Here is a 27,946-nt window from a genome sequence, read left to right as displayed (position 1 = left end):
CCTTGATTGTAATATCTCTTGATATTACACAAGAAATCAGAATTATGACATTACACTAGAAAATGGGAGCAATCCTTATGTCTATATGCAGAAAAAAGTGAAATACCAATCAATAAGATACCTTGTGTAAGCCCATTGCTCGCCAATGGAGGCATATATTTTCAAAATCCAGTCTGACTAAATTTTTTTCCATAAACGTACTTTGTTCCAGAGGATCTCTGAAGACCTTTATCCACACAGTCCATCTGCTGCAGAAACAGTCTGATCTGGGACAGCTGCCTGTGTCAGATGTCTTGTACAGGTGAGGACACTAGTTGGATCATCTACGCTGCTACATGCAATTTTGAGGCTTCTTTAATCCAAAGTGAATTAATCAAGGATTGTACAGTGGTGGTTCAAACCCACTGATCGAAATAGTCGCAGGATCCATGCCATTATCTTTGGGACACAAAGTGAACTCTCTGTCATCATGTCATGTTACCTGTCTGCTATGTCATCTCCTAATTGTCACTTGAGTATTTTTATCCTTCTATTTCCCTTCCAGGCTTCTCCTGCTGGAAGGAGGCCCTGGCTCTTCCTCTTGTCTCCTTGGGGGAAAGCACAGTGTTTCTTGGGGGTTTGAGGACATGCTACCAACTCCTGATAATTCTACTGGAGGAGCTGAAAGCAAAGGTCAGCAGTCACCTGCAATTGATGCTTTTATTCAGTTTAAATAAAGGAATAAAGAAAAAATATGGATATTATTTATAGCTGACTAAAGAGGCCCGGTTGTGTTTTTTTTCCTCTTCAGTGATTGAATGTCACATAGTAGAGCACATCAACAGAAACTGTTAAAATTTATTTGTGAAAAATATTTTATTTTGGAGCATTTAAACGGCCCACGCTGCGTTATGTGTCACTCCTTGTGCTGCATGATTCGGTGCCAGAAAACACAAGGTTTGACTGTGAGTTGATTAGGGTAAAAAGCGGGGGAGTGATGACTCATAATGCAGTTATTGATTAGCTGACCCAACAGAGTGACACAACCTGAAAAAGGACACACGGCGATGGAACAAGTTGCTGTTAAATGTATCGACAAACCTTGTTCAATTAAAGAACTCCTTTGCTTTTTTATTGTCTCACTTAATTTGTTCTAGTTTCTTCAGATCAATTTGTCTTTGTGTGGATGCTGTTTGTCCTACAGACACTGACCTCGGGCGATGCCTAGCCACAGACGGACTCTATCTGTACACAACCAACTCATCTGGGAGGGGACTCAGCAAACTGGGCTCTGGCTTGCATGGGACGCTGAGGTAACATGAGCCCCCCTACGCCTTGGTCTTTATCTGCAGAAGGCAAAAAATAGTCCGAGAGGAGAGCTGGAAGGCTAAATATATATCTTATCATTCATGTTAAGGAAATGGTATGGCGCTGCTGTTTTTGTGGTCAAGTGCTTGGCGTACAATGATCTCTGCCGAATGGCTCTGAAATTCACATCCCTCCGAAGTGTTTGTACAATGCTCCAGTTCCAGGCCTGTGACTAATAACAGAAAACAGCCTCGCAGAAAGAAATTAATATTCTGTGTCTGTGCAGGGGGTTTGTTTACTGTAGAAATGAAGAGTTGGAGCCTGGCTGGGTGGTCTTCAGCAGTGGTCGCCTGCTCCACCGTCCATCTTCATTTGATGCCAAACCTCATCAGCTGTGCCAGGTCATTGACCCCTTTACCCTTCAGGTAGATTTCATTCCTGATCTTATATGCCTAGGGGACGTGAAGGGACAAATCCGAATGCAACATGACGTGCATAATCTTTCGGCCCTGCCTAAATGAAACATAAAAAATGAGCCACTTGAAATTAGATTTGACCTCCATTTTGGGACACATAGAAGAGAGTTTTAGTACTCATAAGCAATTTTTTATGTTTGCTTGAGAAATATATTCAATATAAATCTTACTTGCCACCAAAATGTCTTCTTATGGGCTCAAAATACCTCTGCTTTTACATACATTCTAATGGGAAATGAGAACTTGGTATTCAATTTTCCGCTTTCATGATCTGAGAACTCGCAAGTTTGTATCTTTTGGTTAAGTCCACCCCTCCACATTCCAGGTGTGCCAGATTGTCCCTATGCCATCCCATCATTTCCCGGTGGGCAGCAGCATGACCACGCTGCACCTCTGCTCAGATGGAACATACTTGTATTGGGTCTGGTCTCCAGCCAGTCTCAATGAAAAAACACAGAAGGGACACTCGGTCTTCATGGATGTCTTTCACCTACTGGTGAGTAGTACACAAACTACCACAAACCTTACCTTGTGTTTTTCAATTCTGAGTACATGCATCCATATTTCAGACCCAGACTGGGTTGTGCGTGGCAGACATCTTGCAGGAGAGGGTTATTCTTACTCGTAAGGAAGGCGAGTCTTCCAAGTGTTTGAATGAGCTCCTCTTAAGTCGAATGTCACGCTTCCGGGCCTCCCATTCTGCCACACTGGCCGCTCTCACTGGATCTGCAATCACAAACACTGTGAAAGAAGAACAGTCTGGTAAGCCTTTATCACTCTTCTACTTCTTTATGCTGGCATTAATTGTTAATGAGTATGTCTATATGGATATATATACACTCACATGCAACAATGTTTTATCGCTGTCCTTCCACAGCAGCGGTTAACACAAGCTGTGGCCTCCCACTGAAGACCCTGAGAAAGACCCCAATGTATGTGTGCGGCACTTACCTGGTGATGCTGGTGTCACCTCCTGGTGTGTCAGGCAGTTCTGCCACACGGTCACTGTTTGGAAGCACAAGCAGCTTGTCCTCTCTCAAAAGTGAGGAATGCCCACACTTTTACAGTTTACCAATAAGATGGTTGAATTGTTGTTTGTCATGGTGTCAAATGACTTGTAAATGCATACTCGATGATGAATCTTCAAGATATCTTTTAGGGTGTAAATAGTCCTTCATCTGTTTCATTCTTAATGCAAATGTTTTACCATCCTTTTTCTAACCTGAAATACTTTGTTTTTGACTACTTTCAGCTCCAATTTAATATATTTAATTATCATATTTAATGACTTGACAAATTGGACTAGAAATGCAAGTTTGCAACATGAACAAAAGAATATAGAAAGCAAACATTTATTAGGAGATGATATATTATTTGAAAATACATAGAATGTTCATAAAAGAAAAATATTCCATGGTGAATAATGAAAGTAAAATTTAAAACATCAAAATGCTGTTCTAAAACAGACATTACATGTATTCTGTAGATAATATGATGAAAAGGATTCTGTAGATAATATGACAAAAAGGATTCATTAAGAGTAGTTTTTTAAAGTTAAAAAATAAACATGCAGCGGGTGAATTTGTTCATTATATGATTTTGTGTACAGTATTAGCATTGTGTGTATGTTACATGTTGATACAAAACATGACAGACTTTTATATTCTGAAATGTTTATGTTTTAAAAATGATTTTCAGTTTTAGCCTCCAGTCTGGTGTTCAACCTCGTTGATGGCCAGTTTAGCAGCCGCGCAGACCTCATCGATGCTCCTGGCAGTTCCTTAGGCAGGGGGGCTCAGGTAGCAGGGTTAGGTGAGCTCAACTCTCTAAAACAGAAGACTTCACACCATTCATTGCTTCTCATGTTGCCATTTTAGGAGCATGTTATGATGCATTGAACAACTTGATCTGGACGTGCTCCAGTGACTACATCGATCAGTGGTGCAACCCTGGGAATCAAGCCTTTCATCACGTGTGCCATCGGCTTGGAATGAGCCACATCATCAAAGAACCCAAAGGTGGTGCATGCATGTCCTGGTGCAACGGTCTTTGTGCCACATACCAAAACAGTTCATTCTGATCATTTTATATTGTTGCAGAGCAAGCCATGGCCACCGGCGAGGTGATCAACCAGCTGCTTCACCATGTGGGTGCCATGTGTATCCACCAGCTGAACCTGCTGGCTGCGAGCAGCAACAGTTTGCCTCTGGGTGCTCTTCTGGGCAAACAACATCCAATTGAGGCACGCCACTTCAGTAACATCTGTGACATCATGGAGAAGGCCATGGTCAACGGAGACACCTGCATTATACGCTGTATTTTAGTCGTGTTTCAGGTCAGTTGGCTGTGTGTGTTGACACGATCAAGTCAAAGTAGTGTGGTTCAAATGATGCGTTTATTTTTGTCACAGGTTGTGTTTAGGTTTTTCAATCCTCAGTCTGAGCAGAACAGGGAGAGTGTGCGCAGGTCAGGCCTCTTGCTGTGGCAGCTACTAATGGCTCCAGTGGATCAGATTGGAGCAGAGATACAGAGAGAGGTGTGCCTCGCTATCAGGTGAGTTCGACTTCTAATCCTCCAAGTGTCTCCTACTGTGGTCAAGAATGTTTGAAGGAAACTGTTTTGCAGTGAAGTGAATGCATGGACAGAAGACTTATTTTGATTTTTAAAATCCAATGTTACCCTGAAATGCCATCACTTTTTAAATGTTAGAAAATGTAGCCTACCAAATTTACAAAATGTTTCTTGAAAATGTCTTTTTTTCTCCACAGCTCTGGTCTGAACACATTATATCAGGGGGAAGCTGAACTCAACAAACTTCTCAAGCTTGTTCTTACTGAAGGTGACAATATATTTTTTGTCTTTTATTTGCTATTAAAGGCCATGCTCTGATGCTTGTGGTCCTTAGGTGAAAGGAACAGTGGCCTTTCCCAATTGCGTGATGTCATCCTCACCAACTTGGCCGATCAACTTCAGAAGAATAGATTTGGAAGTGAAGAAGACGACCATTACAGGTCTGGCTCTTGGACGCGGCACAAGGCTTGTCCTTAATAAAACTCTCTAACTCTGAAATGTTTTTTAGGTGACAGATAATTTACAAAGGTGTCTCTGGTACTTTCAGGCTGAATGATGAGCTTCTACACTGCATCCTGAAGACTGTAGTCAGAGAATCCTGCCTCCTCATTACCAAATGTCAGACTGTAGCCCGGGACGACTTCCAGAAACTACTGTCAACAGTGCCAGTATGCTCGATCAAAACGCACCATGCTGACTCATTGTTTTGTAATTTCCTAATCGTATGAGTTTTTCTTCATTTACAGGTGGTGTCTCCATGCCTGCGTTACCTCATGGCTGTTCAAAACCACCTTCTCAGTAACACCATTCTTGTTCGTCCAGACGACAACGACGATAGTGACAGCTCCCTCCAAGGGGAAACAATGAAGGTACAGGTAAACATCCCCTTTCAATACCCCTTCCTTGTGCTCGTCCCTTGGTGAGAAGTCATCCATTCTAGATCACAAAAGCTCCTTACTTTTTTTTCCAAAACTTGTCATTGAGGCCCATTTATGCTCCCTTTATTTACGCAGTTGTACCCGTCTGTTTCAAACGATGCTACAGTACTGAGCGCATGCTGCCATCTTAGCATTGCTATTACTGTTTGTCAATATATCCACCAGTGGGTGCAGCTCAGAGTCAAAAGTTGATGACAATGACAAAACTCCACAACAAACAAGGCAACTGAGAAAGAAGAATTGATAATGTACGTCTTGCACAAAAGAGGAAACTGAAGCAGCGTTGTAGAAGATGGTGGTCGGTGAAGCCATTAAATGTATCGCGACTGGAGGATGGAGAATTTCCGGCTTTGTCATTTCTTTTTCGTGTCTCATTAGAGCTATGTATCGGGTAGTAACAGCAACACGGTCTGTATCGGTAAGCTTTGGTGAAACGTGGAGAGATATGGATGACGCAGAGCACGGACTGAAGGATCTGTTCGCATCCAGAACCATGTGTAACATTGAGCGTAAATGGGCCTCTAATGTGTGTCTAATGTGAAGAACTACAGACTAATAGAAGGTGGTAGCTATGAATGCATGTCTGTTTAATGGCACTGATTTGTCCCTCTTGGAAACCGTGTTACGGAATTGTGGGCCTATTCCTTGTGTGGTTCACAGGAGCTGCAGACAAGCATCCTGTCTCTAGCAACCAAGATTCTGGTTGGATGTGATGAGGTTCTGGAGACGCTGCAGCAAGTGACAACGGCCCTCATTAACAGTGACATCTCCGACAGAGAGAACAGGTGAGCTGCTTCCACATCGGGTTCGTCCACGCTTTAGTGAGCATCATGCGCTGTACACTCTCTGCAACAGGGTTATATTTGTTTTGCACGCTTAGGTAGCAACTTAATAGGTATAGAAACAATGCTCTAAATTGAAAATGTTGACGGAATACATTTTGACTTAATTAAGCCATGTGTAGAAAACACGAGAATGACATCTGTTTTATCTGTGGCTGTATAAATTGCTTTAACCAAATTCCTCCAATGTTGGAAGAATAATATAATCCAAAAAATATATAACTTCAATGACAATTATATTCAGAGTGCAGTGAGGTCAGTCGGACAGAAGGTGGCAGTAGCGTCACAGTGCTTCTATTAAACAAATGGGAGACATAAAGAAGAGGTCAAGAAATGAATAGGCTCGGCTTTTGCGTTGTTAGTTTTCTCCCTAGTCTCATAAAAGGTGATTTATTACATTATTTCATTGTACATTGTTATCACATCAAGTCAAAATGTTCAAACCTACCTACCAAACACCACCCTTTTCAATCCATGTATAAGTTTTTTATTAATATGTTGCTGTCATTATGAGTGATAAACAAAGATATACCACTACACGATTGACTGTAAAAGACCTGCTCTTCCATAAATTATCCATCATTTTCCTGACCAAGTTCAACCCTTTGTCTGTTTGGACATGACAGGTTGAAAGGCCTGGAACAAATAACCAAAGCCACAATGCTGGGACACTTGTTGCCAGTGTTGCTCACCTCACTGATGCACCCCAATCTGCAGACCCTGACTCTTGCTGATGCTCTCATGCCTCAGTTGGTTCAGCTGGTCCTCTACACCAGCCAGGTTTGAGTGTTCCACACTTTTTTTTTTTTGCTGAAACCTAACCTCACGGCTAAGATTGGAAAAAGTGACATTTCCTTTGCTGGTTTACAGACTGCCCTGCTACTGAAGACTCAGTCTCCACTCTTCACTGAGGAACATGCGAGCAGTGGCGCTTCAAATCAAGGGGGAAAGTTGTGTGCTTCTGATGACAAGTAAAACCAGCCTTTCCTGAAATTATGTTCTTTATGGCCGCGTGGTATCATGAATCAGCAGAGACGTTCTTGTTATCACTCCAGAATCTTGGATGAACGAGAGGAGCCTGGATTCCTGACGGGCCTGAAGATTCCTGCCCCATGGGCTGCTGGGAAAACTGTTGAGACGGTGCATCCTGTTCGAGACAATTACAAATTTAAAGAAACGGTGCACATTCCCGGAGCCCGGTGTTTGTATCTGCGGTTTGATTCCCGCTGTTCGTCACAGTATGACTATGACAAGGTCTGGATTAAAAATAAAATAGAGGTTGATCATTTCTATATAAAGCTAAACTTATTCTTTGTTTCAGTTGGTCATCTATGCTGGCCCCAACACCAACAGTCGAAAAGTGACTGAGTATGGGGGCAACACACTCGGGTACGGCAGTCGCAGTGTGTTGGGGACTGGATGGCCCAAAGACCTTGTTAAGGTAAAGACAAATTTAATTTAAATTACAGCTGAATGATGACTTTAGTTTAACTGTCTGGGTTGGTGCTTTAGGTTGAAGGAGACACCGTGACTTTTTCTTTTGAAATGAGAAGTGGACGAGAACACAACACCCCTGACAAAGCCATGTGGGGGTTCTCTTGCACAGTCAGGGCTCAGGTATTGGTACTTGCGTTTTCAGCTGATATTGAGGTTGGGATTATGATTGACCCAATATTGTTTCTTGTTTCAGGAGTCATCTGAGGATGTTTCCGGGGGTCTTCCCTTTCTGGCTGACCTCGCGCTTGGTCTGTCTGTGCTGGCTTGCTCCATGCTGCGTATTCTTTACAACGGGCCCGAGGTAGCGAGAGAAGAGGAAGCCTGCCATGATCTGCTCTGCTCAAAGCTTCTGCAAAGGTGAAACTGGTCGTTCTGTTTAATGTTCATTCCAATGTTCATATACTGGTTAATAATTTTATTCTCAACAGGTGTCAGTGGCAGGTGGAAGCCAACGGTGCCATCTCTCCTGCTCTCACACCCAGCCCGTCACCTCTTCCCCTGACCATCGATGAGGATCGAGAGTTCACATACCCCTCTGATGTCCTGATCCCACCCCCGGGCTTCATGCCAGGAACCTACTTTGACTTGCCCCGGATTCGTCTTCCACCTGGAATCATGGGACGACTACGCGAGGTTTCAGGCAGAGCTCGGCCACAGTTCCGTCCCAGTATAAAGTAAGGATGCAACGGTTACAATGAACTTAAAATATTATATAAATATAATATATAAAACTAATTATTTTTTAATAAATAAAATATGCTTTACTGAAGTTTCTTTATGCTGTTTGGGTAGTTAAATGACATTTAATATCTGAAATATCCTGAAAGTCCCCAAACTCTCTTGTGTCTGCATATTCAGATCAGAACCCAATTGCTCTGATTTATTTACATTTCAAAAGAAGGACTGTTCTTCCTGCCAGCTCAGATAATGCAATTCTACTCCTTTCTGGTATTTGCAGAGAGATGATAAGGCCGGACGTCATGGAGGAAGTGATAGTCTCATGCGTCATTAAACATCTCAGCTTGGTGGACGCTCTTCAGTCGCTTGTCAACTACCAATATCGAGAGGATCACGCTGAGGAGTATGATCTTGTCTGTAAGATCATGGCTGAGACTTTCAAAAAGATTAATGCAATGCAACGCCAGCTACAGGTAAACGTCTCTCTTGACGTGGCTTGCTCTTCAATGGGTCTATAAGATAAAGGAAACCAACAGAGCTTTGATCCTGTGTTCAATTTTACGTCTTTGTCGTGCTCAGAGTGTAGCTGAGCTGGAACAGAAGTGGCAGAATGAAGTGGAGGAAGCCCAGCAGGGCAAGCTGGACAACAACACGCCCTTCTTCCATGACTACCACTTCTTTGAGGTGTGTTTTCTTTGACTGCTACTGTCATCCACAATCTTGCACTAACTTGTATTTTCTATTCTCCTACAGAATAAAATTAAGGAGCTGGAGCTGCTCTGTTCATTAAAGGAGGTTCCTCTTGATTTCAACGATTTAGAGAACGTAGTCCTTGGCTTGAGGTAAGTGAATCCCATTTTATTGAGTGATACAGTCGAGTTGGTGTCAACGCTTTATGTCTTTACCAACAGGGAAAGGTTTTTTCACGAAGTGAACACATTGCACCTCAGAAGTGCAGCGCCGCTGGCTAAAACAAAGGCGCTGGTCAAGAGTTTGATGAACCGCACTGAGCTGCTGCTTCATGTGACCATCGCTCCACATTGCAGAAGTCTGACTGCCACACCCGCAGGAACACCGGGACCAGGTGCGGCCTGAACTCATCATCGCTACAGTGGTGGGCTGTCAGGGCGAGGCCTTACATAACCAGAACTCATGAGTATATTTTTGGCAAAAAGTTATTTTCATTTTTTATTTATTTTTCCTATATATAGTATATATATACATAGGGAAAATAGCCTTTCTGATACGTATTAAAACAAAGTGGAAACATCGAAACAAACGTATTACACATAACACATTGTGGAGGTGGTCTTAAACGTGACGATTTTCGCTGTGCTATTCACGGAAAAATCCCGAAAGAGCCATCATACAATGACTGAATGTCGTTGCTTGCAGAACTCCGAGTTACGCATTCTGCATGGCCATATGAAATGACAAAAACGTTCCTCTCTGTTTCTATATCACTTCTTGATTGGCTGTGTTATGTTTTTTTTTTTTTTTTTTTTTAAGAAGGGGATATGGAAGGACATCACTTAAGGCCTAGGTGTGAAATGCACGGCCCGCCACTGCATCGCTATAATTTTGATTTCAGGATCTGTTTGATAAGCAGTTGGAATTTTTTTTCAGCTTCTAAGTCTGTATCAGATTCCAAAACGACAATCCCTTCGGTGAAACAGCCAGCTTTCCTGCGCAGCATGTCAGCGCCCTCTGACTTGGAAATGATCGCCAACCAAGACTTGGAGTTTACGCATGCCCCTCAAAGGTATGTTTGTTTGATTGAATAAATAATGCAGTTGGATTCTACAGTTTGCTTCCCCTCAGCAGGAGGCGACACCATCCCACCAGTCACCGCAGCAGCTCCTTTTCCCTCCTGCAATCTTTGGCTGTGGAGGACAGCCGCGACAAGCCGACCTACAGCGTGCTGCTGGGACAACTCTTCGCCTTTATCGGCACCACACCTGATCAGGCTGTATGCTCATCTCTTAACATGCACGTCGTAAACTTACATGAAATCTGGTGATTCACTTTATTCCATGACATAATTCTTTAGGTTTCCAGCAGCAGTTTCCTCTCTGCTGCACAGACACGATGGAGACGTGGCAGCACAAGGAAGCAGGCCCTTGTTCACATGAGGGAGTTGCTCACTGCTGCTGTCAGAGTGGGCGGGGTCACACACCTGGTGGGACCAGTCACTATGGTGCTACAAGGAGGCCCGAGGTCAGTTCCTTCACACTGTTGCTGTTTTTATTTTCAACTTTTACTCACACTGTCTCGTGAAGAAATTCATAAGACAAAAAAAACAGTCTCCCCACTGATGCTTTAATCTTATCAACTTCACTGGCATCCCTAAAAAGTCTCCATATATATACTAACTGTCAATTATTAATGGTTTCTGCTCGCTCTTGTCTCCTCAGAATTGAAGAACTGACCTGTGGTGGGATGGTTGAGCAGGTCCAAGAGGCCTTCGGTGAGACAATGACTTCTGTGGTGTCTCTTTGCGCACGCTACCCAATAGCTTGTGCCAACAGTATTGGGTTGTTATGCACAATCCCCTACACCAGGTTAGATGGTTCATTTTACTCTATGATGGTGTATAACTCACATTATTTATTGACCATGACTGTGTTTGTCTGTCTTCAGGAGTGAAGAGCAGTGTCTCGTTCGAAGTGGACTGGTCCAGCTCATGGATAGTCTCTGTAGCTTGAGTGGCCAGAGAGAGTGCAGCTCTAATGAGAAGCAGACGAAAAAGCAAAAGGTGGCAACAATGGCCTGGGCAGCATTTCAGGTGCTGGCCAACCGATGTATTGAGTGGGAGAAGGTCGAAGGTCAGCTATAGTTTATACTGAAGCAGATAACGCAAGTGTTGTTGTTCATTGATGTTAATTATGCTTCTGAAGGTGGGTCTACGGATGCAGTGCATTCTGGTTTAGCACGACAGGTGTCCAGTCTGCTGACCAATCATCTTGCCAGAGCAACAGAGTGTTGTGGAAATCAGGCAGCTGGAAATGATGCCTTACAAGATGTGCTCAGTCTGCTAAATGACCTTTCCAGGTGAGTGATGTCATTTAAATGTTGAAAAGGTGTTGATATTGTTTTCAAGAGTTTTTCTTTTATTCCAGGAGTCACATCGGAAAAGCGATCCTGAGCCAGCCGGCTTGTGTTTCCAAGCTCTTATCTCTGCTGCTCGACCAGAGACCTTCGCCTAAGCTTGTTCTCATCATCCTCCAGCTCTGCAGAGCAGCCCTGCCTCTCATGAGCGTGGAGGATTGCGGCAATGTGGCTCTGCCCTCGTGGAGCTACTCCATGAACACGCTAGATTCTGACCAGCAAGATTCTAATGACCCTGCCTCACGCATTGCTGCCTTGTTGCTCGCCAAGCTGGCTGACTATGTGGTTCCAGGTCTGTTACAAGAATCAATAAGCACTTTGCTTATACAACACATTTTTGCTCTCAATGATATACATATCTATTTTTTTATCTTTAGGTTGCCAGACTTTGCTATCTCCCAGTTCCTCTGAACCAGACACCAGTCTTTCCAGAGCCAGTTCCAAAGGAGCCTTAAAGTCTGATGATGTTGGGGAGGAGGGAGAAGCAGTGGATGGGAAGCTTTCAATCTTTATCCACAAGCGGGAAGATCAGTCTCCTCATGAGGTCCTTCAGCCGCTACTCAGGTTGGAAATCTAACATAAGCTCCATTGTTTGCTAAATACAATACCGCCCGAGTCGCTAATTCTGTGACAACGTGAGAGCAGTGGATGACATGAGGCATTACACGTGGCTAGCATGAATGTGTATGTGAGAAGATGCTGTTGAAATCCACCCAAACATTATTTGGTGCTGCATCTCCAATGTTGGACAGAAATCACACCTACACATGCTCGAAGTGGAGTGCCTGTCAAAATACAGGCCAAGTCTGTGCTTATTTGGTGTTTGACAAAGTTGTCAGTGGCTCAATTTAATTGACAGTGGAAGCTGATCTTCTCTTATGTGTTCATTTTTCTTCACCACTTTAAAATACAGCAGCTCAGAAGGAAGGCCCTTCCGTCTTGGCACCGGTGCGAACATGGAAAAGGTTGTCAAAATGGACCGAGACATGACCAAAGTAAGCCTTCTCAAAGAGCTAAGTTGAAAGGAACAGTATGTATGTAATTACATGAGAGTTTTGTTTATTCTCCAGAATGGATGTTGCGAAGTGGTGACGGAAGAAGCTGCTGCGGCCCTGAGAAAAGCCAACAAATGGGCTCAATCTGGCCTGATTGTAAGCGTTGGTCCACCCGTGGAGACCGTGACCCAGGAGTCTGCTGGAGGGGTCACCACCGGAGACAAGAAGAAAACCGCCCAAAGTGCTGTCTGCCGGGACAGGAACGCTGAGCTAGCCAGGTCAATATGCATCCATTCCTCGCATGATGTTTTGACAGGCGTCGTCACAACTGTGATGTTTTGTTGGTGAAAATGAAAATCAATTTTGATCCGTACTAACTTGAATAAGCAGTCCCAAAGTACAAAATATGATACATTAGGTGCAAAGGTAGCTTGCTTTTGAATTGATGAAGGGTATTGAAGAAGCGGTGTCCTCACATCATTGAAATCAGATAAGCCTCGATAATGGAATCAGTTTGAGCAGGATTTCAAAATGTACATTTCCTTGCAGCATAGAGCCCATTGTAGTGGAATGTTTCTTTTTTGCAAGTCCTGTATTCACAAATTCATAACACATCCTGCATCAAAAGCTGATTACTGTTTTTGCTTTGGATAGGTCGGATCCTGTTAGACCGTTCATCAGTGGCCATGTTGCCAACAGTATGGCTGCTGAGGTCATTGCTCTGCTGCACAGCCTGCTCACCGCTCCTGAGTCCAACACTGCTCAGATTTGGACCAGCACAGCTGAAAAGGTATCTGGACTTTATTCTTTAAAAAAAAAAAAAAAAAAATTACCTCCCTTTTGACAAATCTATATTCTTTTTGGTAGGTTCTGTCCCGTGCACTGATGTTCATCCCACAACTGGGCAAATACGCTGAAACTATCTTGGAGACAGGTAGCAGCAGTGGCAAGAAGCTGGCAAAGCTTCAGGCTATTGGCAGACAGGCAGTTGCTGCTCTGTGCGCCCTCGGAGGCTTTAAAGAAACAATTAAGATCGGCTCGGAGGTCCAGGTTTGTTTGGATCAGTGATAGTATATTCTGTGTTGGTCCATTATCAATAACATTTCTGTGTTGTCTGTATTGGAAACAACTGTCTGTCCTGCAGGTTATGGGCAAAGGAGTGTTGGGCAGTGTGGGAATAGTCATGTCCATCAACGAACAAGAGGGAATAGCAACTGTGAAATTTCCCTCCTGTGAGTACAGGAGAGCGTGCAAAGCATCGGATATCCTGACGGTACCGATATCACGTCTGTGCACACCTAGATCTGAGGTGAGAAGAAACCTTCCAGTGGGCTGTGCGTTAGTTACATTTCTTTTCTCTGACTTGTGTGCCATGTTGCGTTCTGTCACACTGTCCAGGCGCTCCCCTTGTACAAGCTTTCCATCACGGAAAAAGTTGTTCAAGCTGTACAGTCCATGCTTTTGCCACAAGAGGGCAGTCTCTCGATTCACACTTCCTTACCAGCTACTGGGGATGGGTCCAGCCCAGTGATGGCAGCGGTTCGCCTACTGGCTGAAATCAGAACCAGGTCAGTGTTGAGCTAATGATGAAATGTTTCAATGTTGGTGCGCTACATTCTTTCTCTGTCATGTTTCCGTTTTTCATTTATTTAACTTCTCATTTTTATGTTACGTACTGATTTGTTTTCCTACCTAGGGCATGTCTGGTGATGGCTCAGCTGCTGGAGGACAGCTCCTTCTGTGAAGAGTTCATCCAGCAGTGTCCTGCTGCTGTTGAAGTACTCAACCTAGTCGCTCAAGAATGTAGCCCTGGTGAGAGTCTGTTTACCACTGAAGACTTGTGGATTACTGATTATTATAAATCTGACCTGTAGGTGAGCGTCTCGGGATGGTCGAATCTCAATGTGAAAGAGTGCGGATGTTGTACCGCGACTGCGCTCGACCGCCACCTCCACCCTTGCAGACAGATCGTCGGCAGGTAGAGTTGTTTGATCTCTGATGAGAGACTTATTTTTTTATTATTATTAAATATCTTATTGTCTCTATCTTAACCACTCTCATCATCTCTCCTTTCGCTGTTTCAAACCCATCTTGGCCCAGACTCCCTGACATGTCATTATGATACAATCATTCTAATCTAGTCTTTCCTGGTCGCTCCCAATGAAAATCGATCTCTTCATCTCTGAAAGAGTTTCACTTTCACTGCTGCTCTTATGTCACTGACCACACCTGTCATCTCCACTGTTCCACTCTGCCTCTTTGCCATTGCCTTCCTCTCATTCATACGCTGCAATAAATTGACCTTTTCTCTTTTTGACAGCCAAAAGAAATCACCTGGTCTCCATCCCGAGTCTTCCCACCAGTTCGTGCCTGCATGTTCTCATCTCGTTTGACCTCTGTTACGTTCTTGGCTGACCCCAGCGCTGGAGGTGGTCTGCCCAGAGGGACCTTCATCTATGCTACCTCATCTGTCCCTGTTCAGGTATGTTATTGTGTGCATCATTTTCTTATGTAGAAAAACACACCTATATTGACTGTATATTTGTGCCCCTGCAGGCTCCCTCCTTTTATTGGGAAATAGAGGTTGTCTCTTATGGAGACTCTGAGGAGGACAGTGGCCCCATTGTGTCCTTTGGTTTCGCCACAGAAGCAGAAAAAAGAGATGGCGCATGGACAAACCCTGTTGGCACCTGTTTATTTCACAAGTGTGTTTCCCATTCTTTGTCTCTGTTTCCTCTGTGGAGCTATTTTCTCACTGATCTGCCTCTGACCTGAGCTCTGACTTGCGTTGCCTTTGTGTTCCTCGTCTCTGTTCATGTCAGTAACGGTCGGGCCGTTCACTACAATGGCTCCAGTCTCCTCCAGTGGAAAAGTGTCAGACTGGATGTGGCACTACTTCCTGGTGAGAGAATTCAAAACATTTCTTGAATCTTAAATTTTCATTTGACCTGTTTGGAAATCCATAATTTGATGTTATGGGTTTTAGCTGTCTCATTCATATCTTGCTTATGTTTCAATGGCTCACTTATATGCTGCTTTCAATTGGTGCTTCTAAGAACACGGCTCCTTTATGTCACTGATCGCAGGTGACGTGGCGGGAATTGGCTGGGAGCGTTCTGAAGGCACACCTCCTCCACCTGGACAGGCCCCGAAGGGAAAGGTTTATTTCACTTACTGCGGTCAGCGACTCGGGCCCACGCTGGATGATGTTGCCGGTGGAATGTGGCCTCTGGTCCATATTCAGAAGAAGGTTAGTGTTCTCCTTCATAAAGAACAATATAAAAACTTGATATTAAATTCAAGTATTTCCTAGAACTCAAAGATCCGTGCCAACTTTGGAAGTCGGCCGTTTGCGTATGCAGAAGGACAGGCCCACAGAAATGCTGCGGATCTTTGTGTGGACCTGGCAGAGGAAATAAGCGCTAATTTTGAAGTGCTTCCATTCGCTATGGCTTCGGACAGTGATAACGATGCCGGGGCAAGTGTCACCTCAGACTCAGGATCACACGGACCCCCATGTCGGATCGCCGCAGTGGCAGTCTCCCAGCAACGTACTGCTTTCTTCCTATCTCCCAGATTTTGTGTTCTTTCTGATGCTGTAACCAAACTTGTTCTGAACCTGCAGAGTACAACAGCGACCTTTCATGCCATTACAAGGTCGAGCTGAGCTACGACAACTTGGTCACCTCTGGACCCGACCCGCATCCTCCCCCGATCGCTGACGATGAAAGTGACGACGAGGATGACGACGATGTCCCAAGAGTGAGTGTGACCTTTGCATTTGTTTTGAAACGGTCCTCAATGTTGTTGACTCTCCCGGTCGCAGGAAGACCACTATGCTTTGCTGGTGAAAGCCTGGGAGACCAAAGTGTTCCCCACCATTCGTCGGAGGTTCCGTAATGAAGCTGAGAGAAAGTCTGGCCTGGACCAAATCAAAGGCGCCCTGCAGCTTGGTGAGGGCATTTTTTTATTTGGAAAGTGAAACTTCACCCTGGCATACAGAGAATATAGACATACCTGTAGACCGAACACATTTTAAACTTGGATGTTCCTTATTTTAGCACATTCCTCTTGTATTAAATTAAGATTAGGCTGGACATATTCTCTGTGTATGTTGTATAATAACAGGTATGGTCGACATTGCACGGCAAACTGTGGAGTTCCTGTACGAGGAGAATGGTGGAATTCCTCGTGATCTCTATCTCCCGACCATTGAAGACATCAAGGACGAGGCAAACAAGTTCACTATTGATAAAGTCCGCAAAGGTAACTCATACTGAACGACTCATTCAGATGTTTTTGCGAGTCATGAATTCGTCACATCATTTTTTTTCTCCAAATAGGCCTGACTGTGGTCATCCGCTGCCCTGACAGCAACAATACATCGAGCACAACAGGAGGAACAGCGCTTCCCAAGTTCGCAATCCGGGGCATGTTGAAGACCTTTGGATTGCATGGAGTCGTTCTGGATGTGGACTCTGTGAGTGTCCTGAATGGCGACTTTATGTTCCTCTTAGTGTTCTGGTGTACGATAGAAAGATGTGGCTCAATATAACGGGCTGTGTTGGTGGGTGTGTTCCCAGGTGAACGAACTGGTACAGGTGGAAACGTACCTGCGCAGTGAAGGTGTCCTGGTTAGGTATTGGTATCCGATTGAAATGCTGGAGCGCCCTCCTGCTGGCTCCCGACGTACAGCAGCGAATGGCCTTGTCTCTCTGGACAGCAGCAACATTCAGATTCACAGGTTTGCCTGTTCACTTTACCACAACTTTTGCTGTGAAATGCGTACACTGAACTTGTGTTGTTTTGGATTCAGAGAGCTGCTTCGCTGCGAAAGTGCTTTGGCTCGGCTCTATTGCCGAATGGCTTTGCTCAACATCTTCGCCCCGAAAAATCCACACACTTTCACTCGCCTCTTCCACATACCTGCCATCCGTGACATCACTTTGGAACATCTTCAGCTGCTCTCCAATCAACTGCTGGCTCCACCCCTCCCAGGTCAGTGTTCCCCTCCAACCTCCTCTGTCGCTCTTTATTTGGGTCACCAGTGGATTCTCATGTTCACAATGTTTCCTCAGATGGAACTATTAGTTCCAGTTCCATCCTCTTGGCCCAGTCTCTGCTCCACAACCTCCAGGGCCAGAGCTGCTCTCCAACTGATCTCTTCTATCAGGGCAACACTCAGCCCATCAGGGAGTGGCTGACAGTGGCCATCACTAGAGCTCTGCACCAGGGGGAAGAAAGTCTTCTGGAGCTCACCAAGCAGATCTGCTGCTTCCTTCAGGTACAAAAAAATATATCAGGAAAACTGGTCTTTACATGTGAGCACTTCAAATGTTTTTTTTTCCTCACCAAAGAATGCACCAGAGCAGTTTACATCTGAAGAGTTTCCGGTGACTGAATCCAAAGTGAGCATGGACGTCAGCTTTCCTGGTGCTGCGTTCGTAATCGTGTCCTGCAAAGAGAGCCAGCTGGGATGTCGCAAAGAGTGAGTTTGTGTTTTGACTTTTGGTGCATTCGAATCCTCAATGTCTTCATCCTTTCTAGCTCCAGCCTGTACAAGGCACCGTGGGCTCGAGTCATGGTGTATGGCTTGGGTCATAAAGTACGGCGGAATGGTCAGCTCAATCTGATGGAGGCTGTTTGTTACCCTCTGGATGCATCTCCGACAAACACCGGCCTCACGCCTCCTCCCACCACCAACCAATACCCCTCAGTTATCATCCCTACGGACAAGGTGCACATCAAGCTAGGTAAGTGTTGAATTCCAAAAGAAAAATACTATAAGTATGCCAAACCCACTTGTTTTGGTAGACACAAGCCAGAATAATGATTTATTTTATTTTATTTAATTGCAGGTGTGTCGCCACCTCCTGGTGCTGTTGTGGTACTGCACTCACTGCCGCTGGAGTTCCCTCTGGCCATGGCCTTCGCTGAGCAGCTGTTGACGTGGAAGTTGGGAGAAAACGGCGAGCGATCTGAGGATGAGCTGGACACTGTTCCACCTTCTGTTCTGCTGCAGGTGGTAGAACTGCTGGGTAAGTTCATTCCAACACAGGTTTTAAATGGGATTTTTGTTCCGCATGGACAGAGGTACCTAGGGGGCCACATTACATACTGTGACAGTCGCCAAGGCCCAAAAGAATCAAATAACTATTAAATTGTGTAACGATGATATAATATGATTGTATATATTGTATAATATATTTGTATATTAAAGAACTACGGAGAATATTTTCTTTTAATTATTATGAGGGACAAGAAATATTTTCCAAAAAAATGGGAAAATTAAGTCCTAAAATAAAAGACGCCGTCATCAATCATGTCTACATGTTTCAGTTTTATGGCCAAATGTGGCGCGGGCCACACTACCTCAGCTGCATAAATGCCGCTTCTCATTCCTTTTCACAACCATTTAAAGTTATTTGACATACCTGTTTACCTTATTTATGTTGCCTGACATTAATGGATTTCAGTTTTGGAGCCTATCAGAATCCACATTTGACAGTTCACTGCAATATGAAATATATTTTTCCACTCGCTTAATTTGGTATTTTCTGTAATAAAGATCTAGAATATCATGTTGCACAAGTCTTTTTATAGGCCTCTTCTCCGTTATTATTATTGTGATTATTTTTATTATTATTAGTAGTAGTAGTAGTGATAACGACAACAACTACAATACCACTGTATTGCCTTTATTGTTATTGTTATTATTACCTTAGTATTGCACTTTTTAAAATTCCGAAATTGATGTTGTCACATGAAAAACGTGAATCCTCTTCTTGTAGGTGGTTTACTTTGGACCACTGATCTGGCTCCATCCATCAAAGAACTCATCTTTCATCTGTTGGCTGAACTCCTGCGAAAGATCCACCACTTGGAGCAGCGCAAAAGTCCAGCTGGCCTGTCGAGCTCTATCGCTTTACTTCTTAACCCGTGCCTGGCAGTCCTCATGGCTCTGCAGACCGAACTCCGAAAGCTTTATGACCGGGAGACGCAGGGCTGGACCTCAGGAGCCGCAGGATCTGGAGGGTCTTCATCTGGAAACCTGGCTTTGGCTCTGGGAACGGAACAGAGCCGCTTCTCCACTTATTTTCATGCCCTGATGGAGGTGTGTCTGGCTGTGACCGAGGTGACCCTTCCCCTGAATGTTGGAGGATCGCCAGTCGGAGCTTTGACCTCCACCAGTGCTCCAAATCTCAGCGACTCTTCCTCATCGTCTTCCTCGTCCCCGGGTCAGACCCCTCAGAGCCCCAGCTTGCTCTCTAAGAGGAAGAAGGTGAAGATGAAGCGTGAGCGGGCGGCCGCAGCCGTGGCAGCTGCTGTCTCTGGGAAGAGAGGGAGTGGCGGGGCACGGCTGTCTGAGAGTGACAGCGCCCTGCTCAACATGGCTGGGAGTAAACCTGAAGACATGCTGTGGTTTCACCGCTGCCTCACGCTCCTGATGATCCTCAGACATCTGGCTAACAAGGACCCACATGGGTTGAGTGTCACCAGTGATGCCGTGACTGATGCCTGCCAAGCCCTCGTGGGTCCGACCGCCCACAGTCGCCTTCTGGTGCTCTCAGGTATCCCCACGCACCTGGAGGAGGCGGTTGTGAGAAATGCCATCCGGAGGGCGTGCAATGCACACGGAGGGCTCTTCAAGGACGAAATATTCATCCCTCTGCAAGAAGAGGACCCAAAGAAAGCCAAAGCTGGAGTCGTTTCCAGTCCTCAGGATGGCAAAGTTGACTCAGAGCAACGACCATTCCCCAACACCGGAGGTCCTGAGAGCCCAGACAGCTCCAGCAGTGTCACCCCAGCGATGAGTGTGAGCGCTTCGGCCTCCACCAGCCAGACCTCCATCTGCAGCTCCTCTCAGGGAGTCTCCCGGACTGCCAGTGAACTTTCTGTGGATCAAGAGATGCTGTCTGTTCCAGCAGTCACCCCAGCAGCTGCAACCGCTTCTGCTGGTGCTCAACCGGGCACCCAAGACCCCCAGACTGTTTCCAGCCAGGAGAGTTTAGACACGTCTTTGTGCAGCACCGGCAGCCTGGGCAGTCTGGGGAGCCTAGGGGAGCCTTTGGACAGTGCAGAGACGCCCTCTCTGTCAGATGGAGGTTCAATGCACACGGTTACCTCACAGGAAAGCAACGTGGTCGCAGCCCGACCCATCAAAGGCTACGCTGTCATCGAGGTGGGTCTAGTTCAAATGGTTAATATTGAAGAATTTAAGCTTTTTTTTTCATTTTGTTTATCTTTGTTACGTTCTTGTAGGTTCGTTCTCGAGCCAAGGTGGAAAAAATCCGCGCCAGTCTTTTCAACAGCAGTGACTTGATCGGATTGTCCAGTCTGGAAGGTGAAGAGGAGCTGATGGAGCTGAGCAACGAGGAGATCCTCACCGCCTCCAGCGTCAACCAAAGTCTGTTCGACACCCAGGGAAGCTCGGCGCTGGAGGACTACTTCCTGGACAAGTCGCTTCGAGGTTTGTGTTCCATTGAGATGACTTTTTTTGTATCTATAAGAGATAATTCCAATGACATTTCCAGGTGACAAGCTCGTCCCTGGAGCCAGAGATGTGCTGACGGACATCTTTAAGAGCTGCGTGCACTCGGAGCAGATGCTCAGCCTCACTCCCACCAAGCCGGTCAAAGTGTCTGACATTTACCTCAGCAAAGAGCAGATCAACGCCCAGACGCCTGGAAACCTGCTGCACACGTTCTTCACCAACGTCAGACCACCCAAGAAGGTTCTGGAGGACCAACTCACTCAGGTAAATAAAAAAAAATAAATTAAACTCATTCTTGAAGGCTTTTTTTGTTTCTTTTTACACTGTTGTCACAATGGTGTTAACCCAGTACAGGACACATTAGTTTTTATAAAGTTTCAGGACAGCAGAAAAGCAGTTTCTAAATGAAAATTATTTTTTTTATTTCTTATTTTTTGTTTTTATTTTCATCTGTTTAGAATCAATCAACAACCAGACAAACAGTAGAATAGCATAAGGAGTTCTATATCCGTCATATTGACGTGTGACTCATACTACTATAATTCTTTGGTGATGAAACAAAATAGCTTTATAGTTTTTTTTTTTCTTATAACTTCTTTTTAGTATTTCTTTTTTCTTTTTGTAATTTCTAAATTTCCATTGAACACCCAGAGGAAAGATGACAAAAATGAAGCGATCAAAAAATGTTATTAAAAATAATCATTCAAATAAATATATAAATATTAAGATAACTGCAAATGTATTACGGTCCAAGTCGCCAGTCGACATTTTTGTACTTTTTTTTTTTCTTTCATCACAATCTAGTCTAGTCTAATTGTTTTGGTTATGACATCACGTTGTATAATGCTCTTGGATGCGACTAATACTGGACTTCCCAGCCGTGATAGATATACGTCTGCTCTGGCCTGTGTTAAACATTTTGGCCTGAGTTCGACTCCTGTTTCCTACAATGAGCCATACAGATGCTGACTTTTTCTTGCTCGCAGATTCTGAGGAAGTATGGCACTCCTAAGCCCAATAAAAACAAATATAGCAAGGCAGGAAAGGAGCAGCACCAGGGCAAAGTGGTAAGCACGAAAAGACCAATAACCAAGCCTCCCACCAAAGAAAAATCTGTTCTCAACAGTGTCAGGTACGTCTCTGTGAAATTCCAACTGTTTTGATGTATTTGGATGAAAAAGACTCACAAATGTGACTTCCTTGTGTTATTCAGGACGGCGCTAAGTGAGAAGAAGGCAGTCCTGAAACCAAAATCTCCTGAAAAATCAAGACCGGAGGAGAAGGATGTCGAGAAATCTCCTGCAAAAAAAACGGATGGTCTGTGTCCTGCTGAGTAACAATTGTTGGATCAGTTGGTGGACCATTGAGATCAGCTGTCTTAAATCTCGCTGCCTTTGTTTTCAGTTCCAGAAGAGAAGTTCCTGACTCTGGAGGGCTTTCAAAAGTTTGCAGTGGACCGTGCCAAACAGGACATTCGCAGCGTCTGGAGGGCCATTTTGGCATGCGGTTATGACCTCCACTTTGACAGGTGAGACCTTCAGTTATACGACTCCAAGCCTTTTTCCACACATTTCAGTGACATAACCTATTATTATGGCTCGTGGTAAAAGCTAGTGTATACATACTGTATTTATTATAGAGGCACTAGAATGTTCACCGATGACCAGTTACATGTCAGAGTGCGTTTATGACACGTCATTTATGACTAGCTCTTCCTTTTCAACAGGTGCACGTGCATTGACACGCGTCACGCCCAAAAGGCCTGCAGAAAGTGGACCTTGGAGATGGATGTGGCGCTGGTCCAGTACATCAACCGACTGTGTCGTCACCTGGCGATAACACCTGCCCGACTGCACCCTCATGAGGTCTACCTGGACACCAGCGACATCGCTGACCCACGAGTAACATGCCTGCTCAGTGAGTGTAATGTGCAGGAGCGAAGCGTGATTTTATTGTTACTGTAAAGTGCACGAGAAGATCAGTTGAACTTTGTCATCTTTGGAACAATTCTGAACTGGTCTTGGTGTGTTTTTTTTCCTTTTCTAAACCTTCACAGGTGTTCCAGTGGAGAGTTTGCGCCTGCGCTTCGCCTTGCTGCAGTCTCTCAACAACACTCTGGAGAGCTTCTTCCTGCTGCTGGTGGAGCAGCGACAAACGCACACCTATGAGAACAGCATAGCAGCGCTAATAAGTGAAGCCAAAGGTGAGCAAGAGAGGTCCTCATGATGCTTTGATTCTCTGGGATGTGGAGACTCATGACAGCCGTTTGTGTCGCAGGTCTCATTTTCTACGACACCAAAGTAACGGTGATGAACCGGGTGCTGAACACGACTGTGCAGCGAACGGCCGACCACGCTGCGCCGGAGATCACGCTGGACCCGCTGGAGATCGTTGGAGGTCGGCACTGCTTTCAGTGTGCTGCAGCTTAATGTGGATGCCATTTTTGAAACATTTTTGTTGTCCTTCAGGTGAAATCAGGTCGTCGGAAAACACATACTTCTGTCAGGCGGCTCGGCAGCTGGCCTGCATCCCGTCCTCGCAGCTGTGTGTCAAACTGGCCAGCGGAGGCGACCCGACCTACGCCTTCAACATCCGCTTCACTGGAGAGGAAGTTCATGGCACAAGTACGTCCTGCTTTTGTTTTTTTCTTGCTGTTCCTTTCGCTTCAATTTCAAAAATGTTCTGCTCGACTCTTCAGGTGGCTCCTTCAGACACTTCCTGTGGCAGGTGTGCAAGGAGTTGCAGAGCTCAGCTCTCTCACTGCTGCTGCCCTGCCCGAGCTCTGCGGCCAATCGCAACAAGGTATGACTCACCCATTTATGTTGGCCTTTGTGGTGTTGAATGTGTGTGTGCTTCTGGCATTATCTTCCACACTTGAAGCTTTGAAGCCAAGTGTATTTTGATTGTATGTCGGACAGACTGACATCAACTGGAGAATCGAAATAGATTGTAAATAATGTTATTAAGGTCAAGGATGTGATGCATTTTCTGTTAATGGTTGTTTGTCATTTGTTTATATTGAATTTGCAGGTATTTCATTTATGAAATCACATTTTATGGATTCGGAAATGATGTTGAGTGATGGCTACCAGACCTTTAAAAAAATGCATTCATAAATAAAACATTTTAAGGTTTTCTTTTTTTCATTTTTAGATTTTTAGAATATTTTATTTCAACATCCAAAGGAAAAAAAGACAAAAGTTGAATAAGCTGAAACTCTGTTTTTTTTTTCCCAATGTTTTGTAATGGTGGAAATGTACTAACTTGTTGTAGTTTGATAATATTCAGCCATTGTTTTTTTTTCTTGCGGCCCCAGACCTCCTTGTTGAGATGTTCACGGTGGGTCTGTGTGGGGTTGAGCTGGTCATGTGACACGTCTGCCTCCTCCTCAGGGGAAGTACACCCTGACTCCCTGTCCAATCAGCTACGCCGAAGAGCAGCTGCTGCACTTCTTCGGTCAACTCCTGGGCATCGCCATCCGTGCCGACGTGCCACTTCCTCTGGACCTCCTCGGTTGCTTCTGGAAAGGTCTGGTGGATGAGTCGCTGGACCCGGAGCAGGACCTTCAAGAGGCCGACGTTCTTACCTACAATTACGTCAAAAAGTTTGAAAATGTAAATGTAAATCTTTATCAATCCCAGGTGCTTGTTAGAGTCTTGTGATTGACAATGTGCTGTCGACTCAGGTGACCGATGAGTCGGAGCTGGAGGCTCTGTGTGCCGAGATCTCCTCTCAGCATCATTCAGGGGAAAGTCCGGAATCTCCCAGTCGACCGTGCTGCACCTTCACCTACGTCACCATGACGGGGGAAGAGGTGGAGCTCTGCCAGGGAGGGCGCAGTCTCACCGTCAGGTATGACCTGTGGATGATTTGGGAGTCATGTGGTCGCTCACGACACCTGTGCCACAGCTGGGAGAACAAGGAGGTGTACGCCAGGGCGGTGCGGAGCCTGCGCCTGCGGGAGCTGCAGAACGTGGAGTGCATGACGGCGGTGCGAGCAGGGCTGGGCTCCATCATCCCGCTGCAGCTGCTCACCATGCTGAGCCCCGTGGAGATGGAGTTGCGCACCTGTGGGCTGCCGTTCATCAACCTGGAGTTCCTCAAGGTCAGTGGTCACTGGTGAGCACAGTAGTGCTGGGTTGATGAAACGGTGTCCTGATTTTCAGAGGCCACTAGATGGCGCTCTTGATTTAGATATGATGTGAGGTGTCATTCAGTTGTTCAAGTCCAAACATTTTACAGCAGACGGCGCCATCTGGTGGCCTCTGAAAATCAGGACGCTGTTTCATGAAACCTCCTCAACCCTTCAATACTGTGTCATGAAGCCTCATCTGTCCATCACTTGTGGAGGTGTGGCGCTTTGAAGGTTGCTGAATCTTTTTTCCTGATTCTGCCTGCGCAGGCTCACACCATGTACCAAGTGGGTCTGATGGAGACGGACCAGCACATCGAGTTCTTCTGGACGGCACTCGAGATGTTCACTCAGGAAGAGCTCTGCAAGTTCATCAAGTTCGCTTGCAACCAGGAGCGCATCCCCTTCACCTGCCCCTGCAAAGACGGCGGGCCGGACACGGCGCACGTTCCCCCGTACCCGATGAAGATAGCGCCCCCTGACGGAGCTGCAGGTAAAGATAGCTTGGAAGCAGACGTAGAATAAAAGTTGCCATGAGGTTTCATGAAACAGTGCCCTCATTTCCAGAGACCATCTGGTGGCACTCTCGGTTTGAAAAATTTGAGGTTTCACTGATGTAGTTGTTGAAGATTATAGAGCAGAGAGTGCCACCTAGTGGCTCTGAGTCATGAAACCTTATCAGCCCATCACTTGTGTTGTTTATTTTCTGTGTGTTTGGAAAATGAGCGTAGCTTTTACCTTGTGTAATAATGCTGGATTCAGCAAAGATATTTGAATGACTCGCTGAATGTTCTTTCACGTCGGTGCAGGCCAACCAGACTCCCGCTACATCCGTGTGGAGACCTGCATGTTCATGGTGAAGCTGCCCCAGTACACTTCTCTGGACGTGATGCTGGACAAACTACGCTACGCCATCCACTACCGCGAAGACCCGCTGAGCGGTTGAACCAGAGTCAGTCTGAGATCCGGACTTCCCACGGCCTTTACTTTGTCTTGATTTGCATGTTTCCACATGAGCCCTTCCTTAATAGTTTGCACAAACTTCCTTTTTTTTGATGATTCTGCTTTTTCTTTCAGGAAATTTAGGGATAATTAGTATTTATTTATCTCATTTGAGATGGAGCTCTATTCCTTTTTGAATCTAGAGTCCGATTCGGCCAGAACGTTTATACTTGCACTAGCTTTTTGAAGTTTTTACGTCTGAGTTGACTCTGCTGTGAAGGATTCTACTCTTTAACACTCTGAACTTTGCTGCGAGGCCTCAGTGTGGAGGCTCGAACCAGGAGGTACGACGACTTTCTCATGCAGTTTCTACATCACGTGGGTTCGGCTCCCCTCTGGGCCGACGCCAACTGCAGTGGAACTCAACATTTACCTGAAAAGAGGCAGTGAAATATAGTATGAATCGTGTCTCCTGCCGTCTTTGGAGCAGTGTGGATGATGATGATGATCAGACAGTTTCTGCTGACTCGGGTGTGAATTCCAGGTTTGTGAAACCTGCGTCGCCTCGTGTGACGAGACGACGTCTGAGCTGCTCGTGTGCTTCTGCTACTGAATGTGTAACAAATCTCCCCGAACCTACACACCCCGGGGGAGGGGCAGCGGATTCTCCTCAGTTCTGCCTTTTCTGTTAAAACTTTTATGTTGCTGTAAAAATGATTAAATAGAAAAGAAAATGTAAATACATTATGTTTGCAGTTTTTATGAAAGCCCTGTTGCTGTTTTACTTTCTAGTTTGTGCAACTCTTTAAAGAAAAGAAAGATTTCTTTTTTTTTTTTAATTGAGTTTAAGTTGCACTTGAACAAAGAGAGCTGATATTTCACGCTTGTTTAGATTGTTTGCTCGTGACTTCCTTTGATTTGGCTCTTTTAATGGGGGACAAACCGCTGCTAAGAGGGAGGCTCTGCGTTCTCCTCCCTCCTCTGGGAGACCCGGACGTCGTCCCAAAGAAAAGACAAGAAAAAAAGGAAAAAGAAAGGACGCGTCCAATATAGAGAGGTGTTGCTATACAGTTATGTGCTGTACATTTACTTGATATTTATTACAATTATTTATGGTTGCATTAACTTAACTTTTATTGTCTTACCTCTGCACATCAGAAACGTACCATATCTGAGATGGACTGAAGAGATGTAAAGAATCGGACAAGGTTTGAGGTTTCAGTGTCCCAATAAAGAAATGTCTTCATGTACGAATCCAGCCTCTTTTTTTTATATTTTTATTTATAAGTGTTTATTTGCATAAATTAATGTCTGAATTTGAGTCTCTTAATACGTTCAATTTTATGTTATTTAACTTCTGGTGCTACTCACTTCACCAAATTTCAAATTCACCGCTGGTGTGGAGGTTAGTGTATATAACATTTTAAAATGAAAGAATGTTATTTAGTGCTATCGTTGTCAACCTTATACAGTACAACAGCGTTTTCGCACATTAACGTCCTGTTGTAAAAGTGGGCTACACAATACAGAGAAACTATTTTAGTTACTCTCCACCTTGTTCTTGTTGTGTCCTTGAACCAATTTTAACTTTTTGTAGGAGGTTCATTGGGGCCCAGTCTTGATGCTCTTTGTGCTTGTGGCCCCTCCTGGTGAGGAATGTTGACCATGAAGAATGTTTGTGTGTGTTTTTACGTAATACCACCGTGTGACCGACTGCTGAGTTACATCACTGCAGCCGGCAAACCAGACACCTTACAAATCCAGGAACCGCTGGGTCAGACCGGTTCCAACTGGATCTCAGGAGTCACCCCTGACCTCCTATTTGTGACCCTCACAAATGGAATGGGATTCTATAACCGCCCTGAAATGAGTTTTCCTACTTTTGTTTTCTTGGTTTTAAATGTGATTTTCAATCCTCTCAAGCGGAAGATGAGGACAGACACTTCTGTCCCTGGAATGTTGGGTCAGTTTCAGGGGCTCAGTTGC

General features: G+C 45.0%; 1 protein-coding gene across 3 annotated transcripts in view; it reads left to right on the top strand.

Annotated features, from left to right (window-relative positions):
• The window catches only part of LOC128762258 (probable E3 ubiquitin-protein ligase HECTD4), a 32,316-nt gene extending 5,117 nt beyond the window's left edge, over positions 1-27,199 (top strand). The window contains exons 3-76 of one of the 3 annotated variants that reach the window (XM_053870366.1): positions 212-301; positions 545-672; positions 1,184-1,292; positions 1,574-1,712; positions 2,089-2,259; positions 2,333-2,525; positions 2,641-2,805; positions 3,462-3,575; positions 3,641-3,781; positions 3,863-4,098; positions 4,174-4,316; positions 4,532-4,602; positions 4,669-4,774; positions 4,882-5,002; positions 5,081-5,203; positions 5,933-6,057; positions 6,741-6,894; positions 6,985-7,085; positions 7,170-7,368; positions 7,436-7,555; positions 7,627-7,731; positions 7,805-7,968; positions 8,040-8,285; positions 8,570-8,762; positions 8,869-8,973; positions 9,043-9,131; positions 9,201-9,373; positions 9,916-10,051; positions 10,111-10,258; positions 10,340-10,506; positions 10,704-10,850; positions 10,930-11,114; positions 11,187-11,340; positions 11,409-11,689; positions 11,775-11,961; positions 12,311-12,392; positions 12,468-12,670; positions 13,047-13,182; positions 13,260-13,442; positions 13,537-13,701; positions 13,791-13,960; positions 14,089-14,204; positions 14,267-14,370; positions 14,713-14,874; positions 14,949-15,097; positions 15,215-15,294; positions 15,479-15,642; positions 15,706-15,943; positions 16,018-16,154; positions 16,219-16,345; positions 16,521-16,658; positions 16,736-16,872; positions 16,976-17,136; positions 17,209-17,390; positions 17,471-17,676; positions 17,750-17,880; positions 17,940-18,145; positions 18,251-18,430; positions 19,184-20,574; positions 20,655-20,862; positions 20,927-21,150; positions 21,873-22,018; positions 22,100-22,203; positions 22,291-22,414; positions 22,613-22,803; positions 22,943-23,089; positions 23,164-23,283; positions 23,355-23,510; positions 23,585-23,688; positions 24,279-24,500; positions 24,572-24,738; positions 24,796-24,991; positions 25,289-25,511; positions 25,828-27,199. In XM_053870366.1, the coding sequence (XP_053726341.1) occupies positions 212-301; positions 545-672; positions 1,184-1,292; positions 1,574-1,712; positions 2,089-2,259; positions 2,333-2,525; positions 2,641-2,805; positions 3,462-3,575; positions 3,641-3,781; positions 3,863-4,098; positions 4,174-4,316; positions 4,532-4,602; positions 4,669-4,774; positions 4,882-5,002; positions 5,081-5,203; positions 5,933-6,057; positions 6,741-6,894; positions 6,985-7,085; positions 7,170-7,368; positions 7,436-7,555; positions 7,627-7,731; positions 7,805-7,968; positions 8,040-8,285; positions 8,570-8,762; positions 8,869-8,973; positions 9,043-9,131; positions 9,201-9,373; positions 9,916-10,051; positions 10,111-10,258; positions 10,340-10,506; positions 10,704-10,850; positions 10,930-11,114; positions 11,187-11,340; positions 11,409-11,689; positions 11,775-11,961; positions 12,311-12,392; positions 12,468-12,670; positions 13,047-13,182; positions 13,260-13,442; positions 13,537-13,701; positions 13,791-13,960; positions 14,089-14,204; positions 14,267-14,370; positions 14,713-14,874; positions 14,949-15,097; positions 15,215-15,294; positions 15,479-15,642; positions 15,706-15,943; positions 16,018-16,154; positions 16,219-16,345; positions 16,521-16,658; positions 16,736-16,872; positions 16,976-17,136; positions 17,209-17,390; positions 17,471-17,676; positions 17,750-17,880; positions 17,940-18,145; positions 18,251-18,430; positions 19,184-20,574; positions 20,655-20,862; positions 20,927-21,150; positions 21,873-22,018; positions 22,100-22,203; positions 22,291-22,414; positions 22,613-22,803; positions 22,943-23,089; positions 23,164-23,283; positions 23,355-23,510; positions 23,585-23,688; positions 24,279-24,500; positions 24,572-24,738; positions 24,796-24,991; positions 25,289-25,511; positions 25,828-25,964 (12,646 nt within the window). In that variant the 3' untranslated portion in view covers positions 25,965-27,199. Of the gene's footprint in view, positions 1-211; positions 302-544; positions 673-1,183; positions 1,293-1,573; positions 1,713-2,088; positions 2,260-2,332; positions 2,526-2,640; positions 2,806-3,461; positions 3,576-3,640; positions 3,782-3,862; positions 4,099-4,173; positions 4,317-4,531; positions 4,603-4,668; positions 4,775-4,881; positions 5,003-5,080; positions 5,210-5,932; positions 6,058-6,740; positions 6,895-6,984; positions 7,086-7,169; positions 7,369-7,435; positions 7,556-7,626; positions 7,732-7,804; positions 7,969-8,039; positions 8,286-8,569; positions 8,763-8,868; positions 8,974-9,042; positions 9,132-9,200; positions 9,374-9,915; positions 10,052-10,110; positions 10,259-10,339; positions 10,507-10,703; positions 10,851-10,929; positions 11,115-11,186; positions 11,341-11,408; positions 11,690-11,774; positions 11,962-12,310; positions 12,393-12,467; positions 12,671-13,046; positions 13,183-13,259; positions 13,443-13,536; positions 13,702-13,790; positions 13,961-14,088; positions 14,205-14,266; positions 14,371-14,712; positions 14,875-14,948; positions 15,098-15,214; positions 15,295-15,478; positions 15,643-15,705; positions 15,944-16,017; positions 16,155-16,218; positions 16,346-16,520; positions 16,659-16,735; positions 16,873-16,975; positions 17,137-17,208; positions 17,391-17,470; positions 17,677-17,749; positions 17,881-17,939; positions 18,146-18,250; positions 18,431-19,183; positions 20,575-20,654; positions 20,863-20,926; positions 21,151-21,872; positions 22,019-22,099; positions 22,204-22,290; positions 22,415-22,612; positions 22,804-22,942; positions 23,090-23,163; positions 23,284-23,354; positions 23,511-23,584; positions 23,689-24,278; positions 24,501-24,571; positions 24,739-24,795; positions 24,992-25,288; positions 25,512-25,827 lie in introns of all 3 variants that reach the window. The other 2 variants (XM_053870365.1, XM_053870364.1) reach the window with 2 other exon arrangements.
• Positions 27,200-27,946: the final 747 nt, after the last annotated feature.

This window comes from Synchiropus splendidus, chromosome 7 (genome assembly GCF_027744825.2).
Source record: "Synchiropus splendidus isolate RoL2022-P1 chromosome 7, RoL_Sspl_1.0, whole genome shotgun sequence".
NCBI lineage: Eukaryota > Metazoa > Chordata > Actinopteri > Syngnathiformes > Callionymidae > Synchiropus > Synchiropus splendidus.
This window is presented reverse-complemented; position numbering and strand designations above follow the sequence as displayed.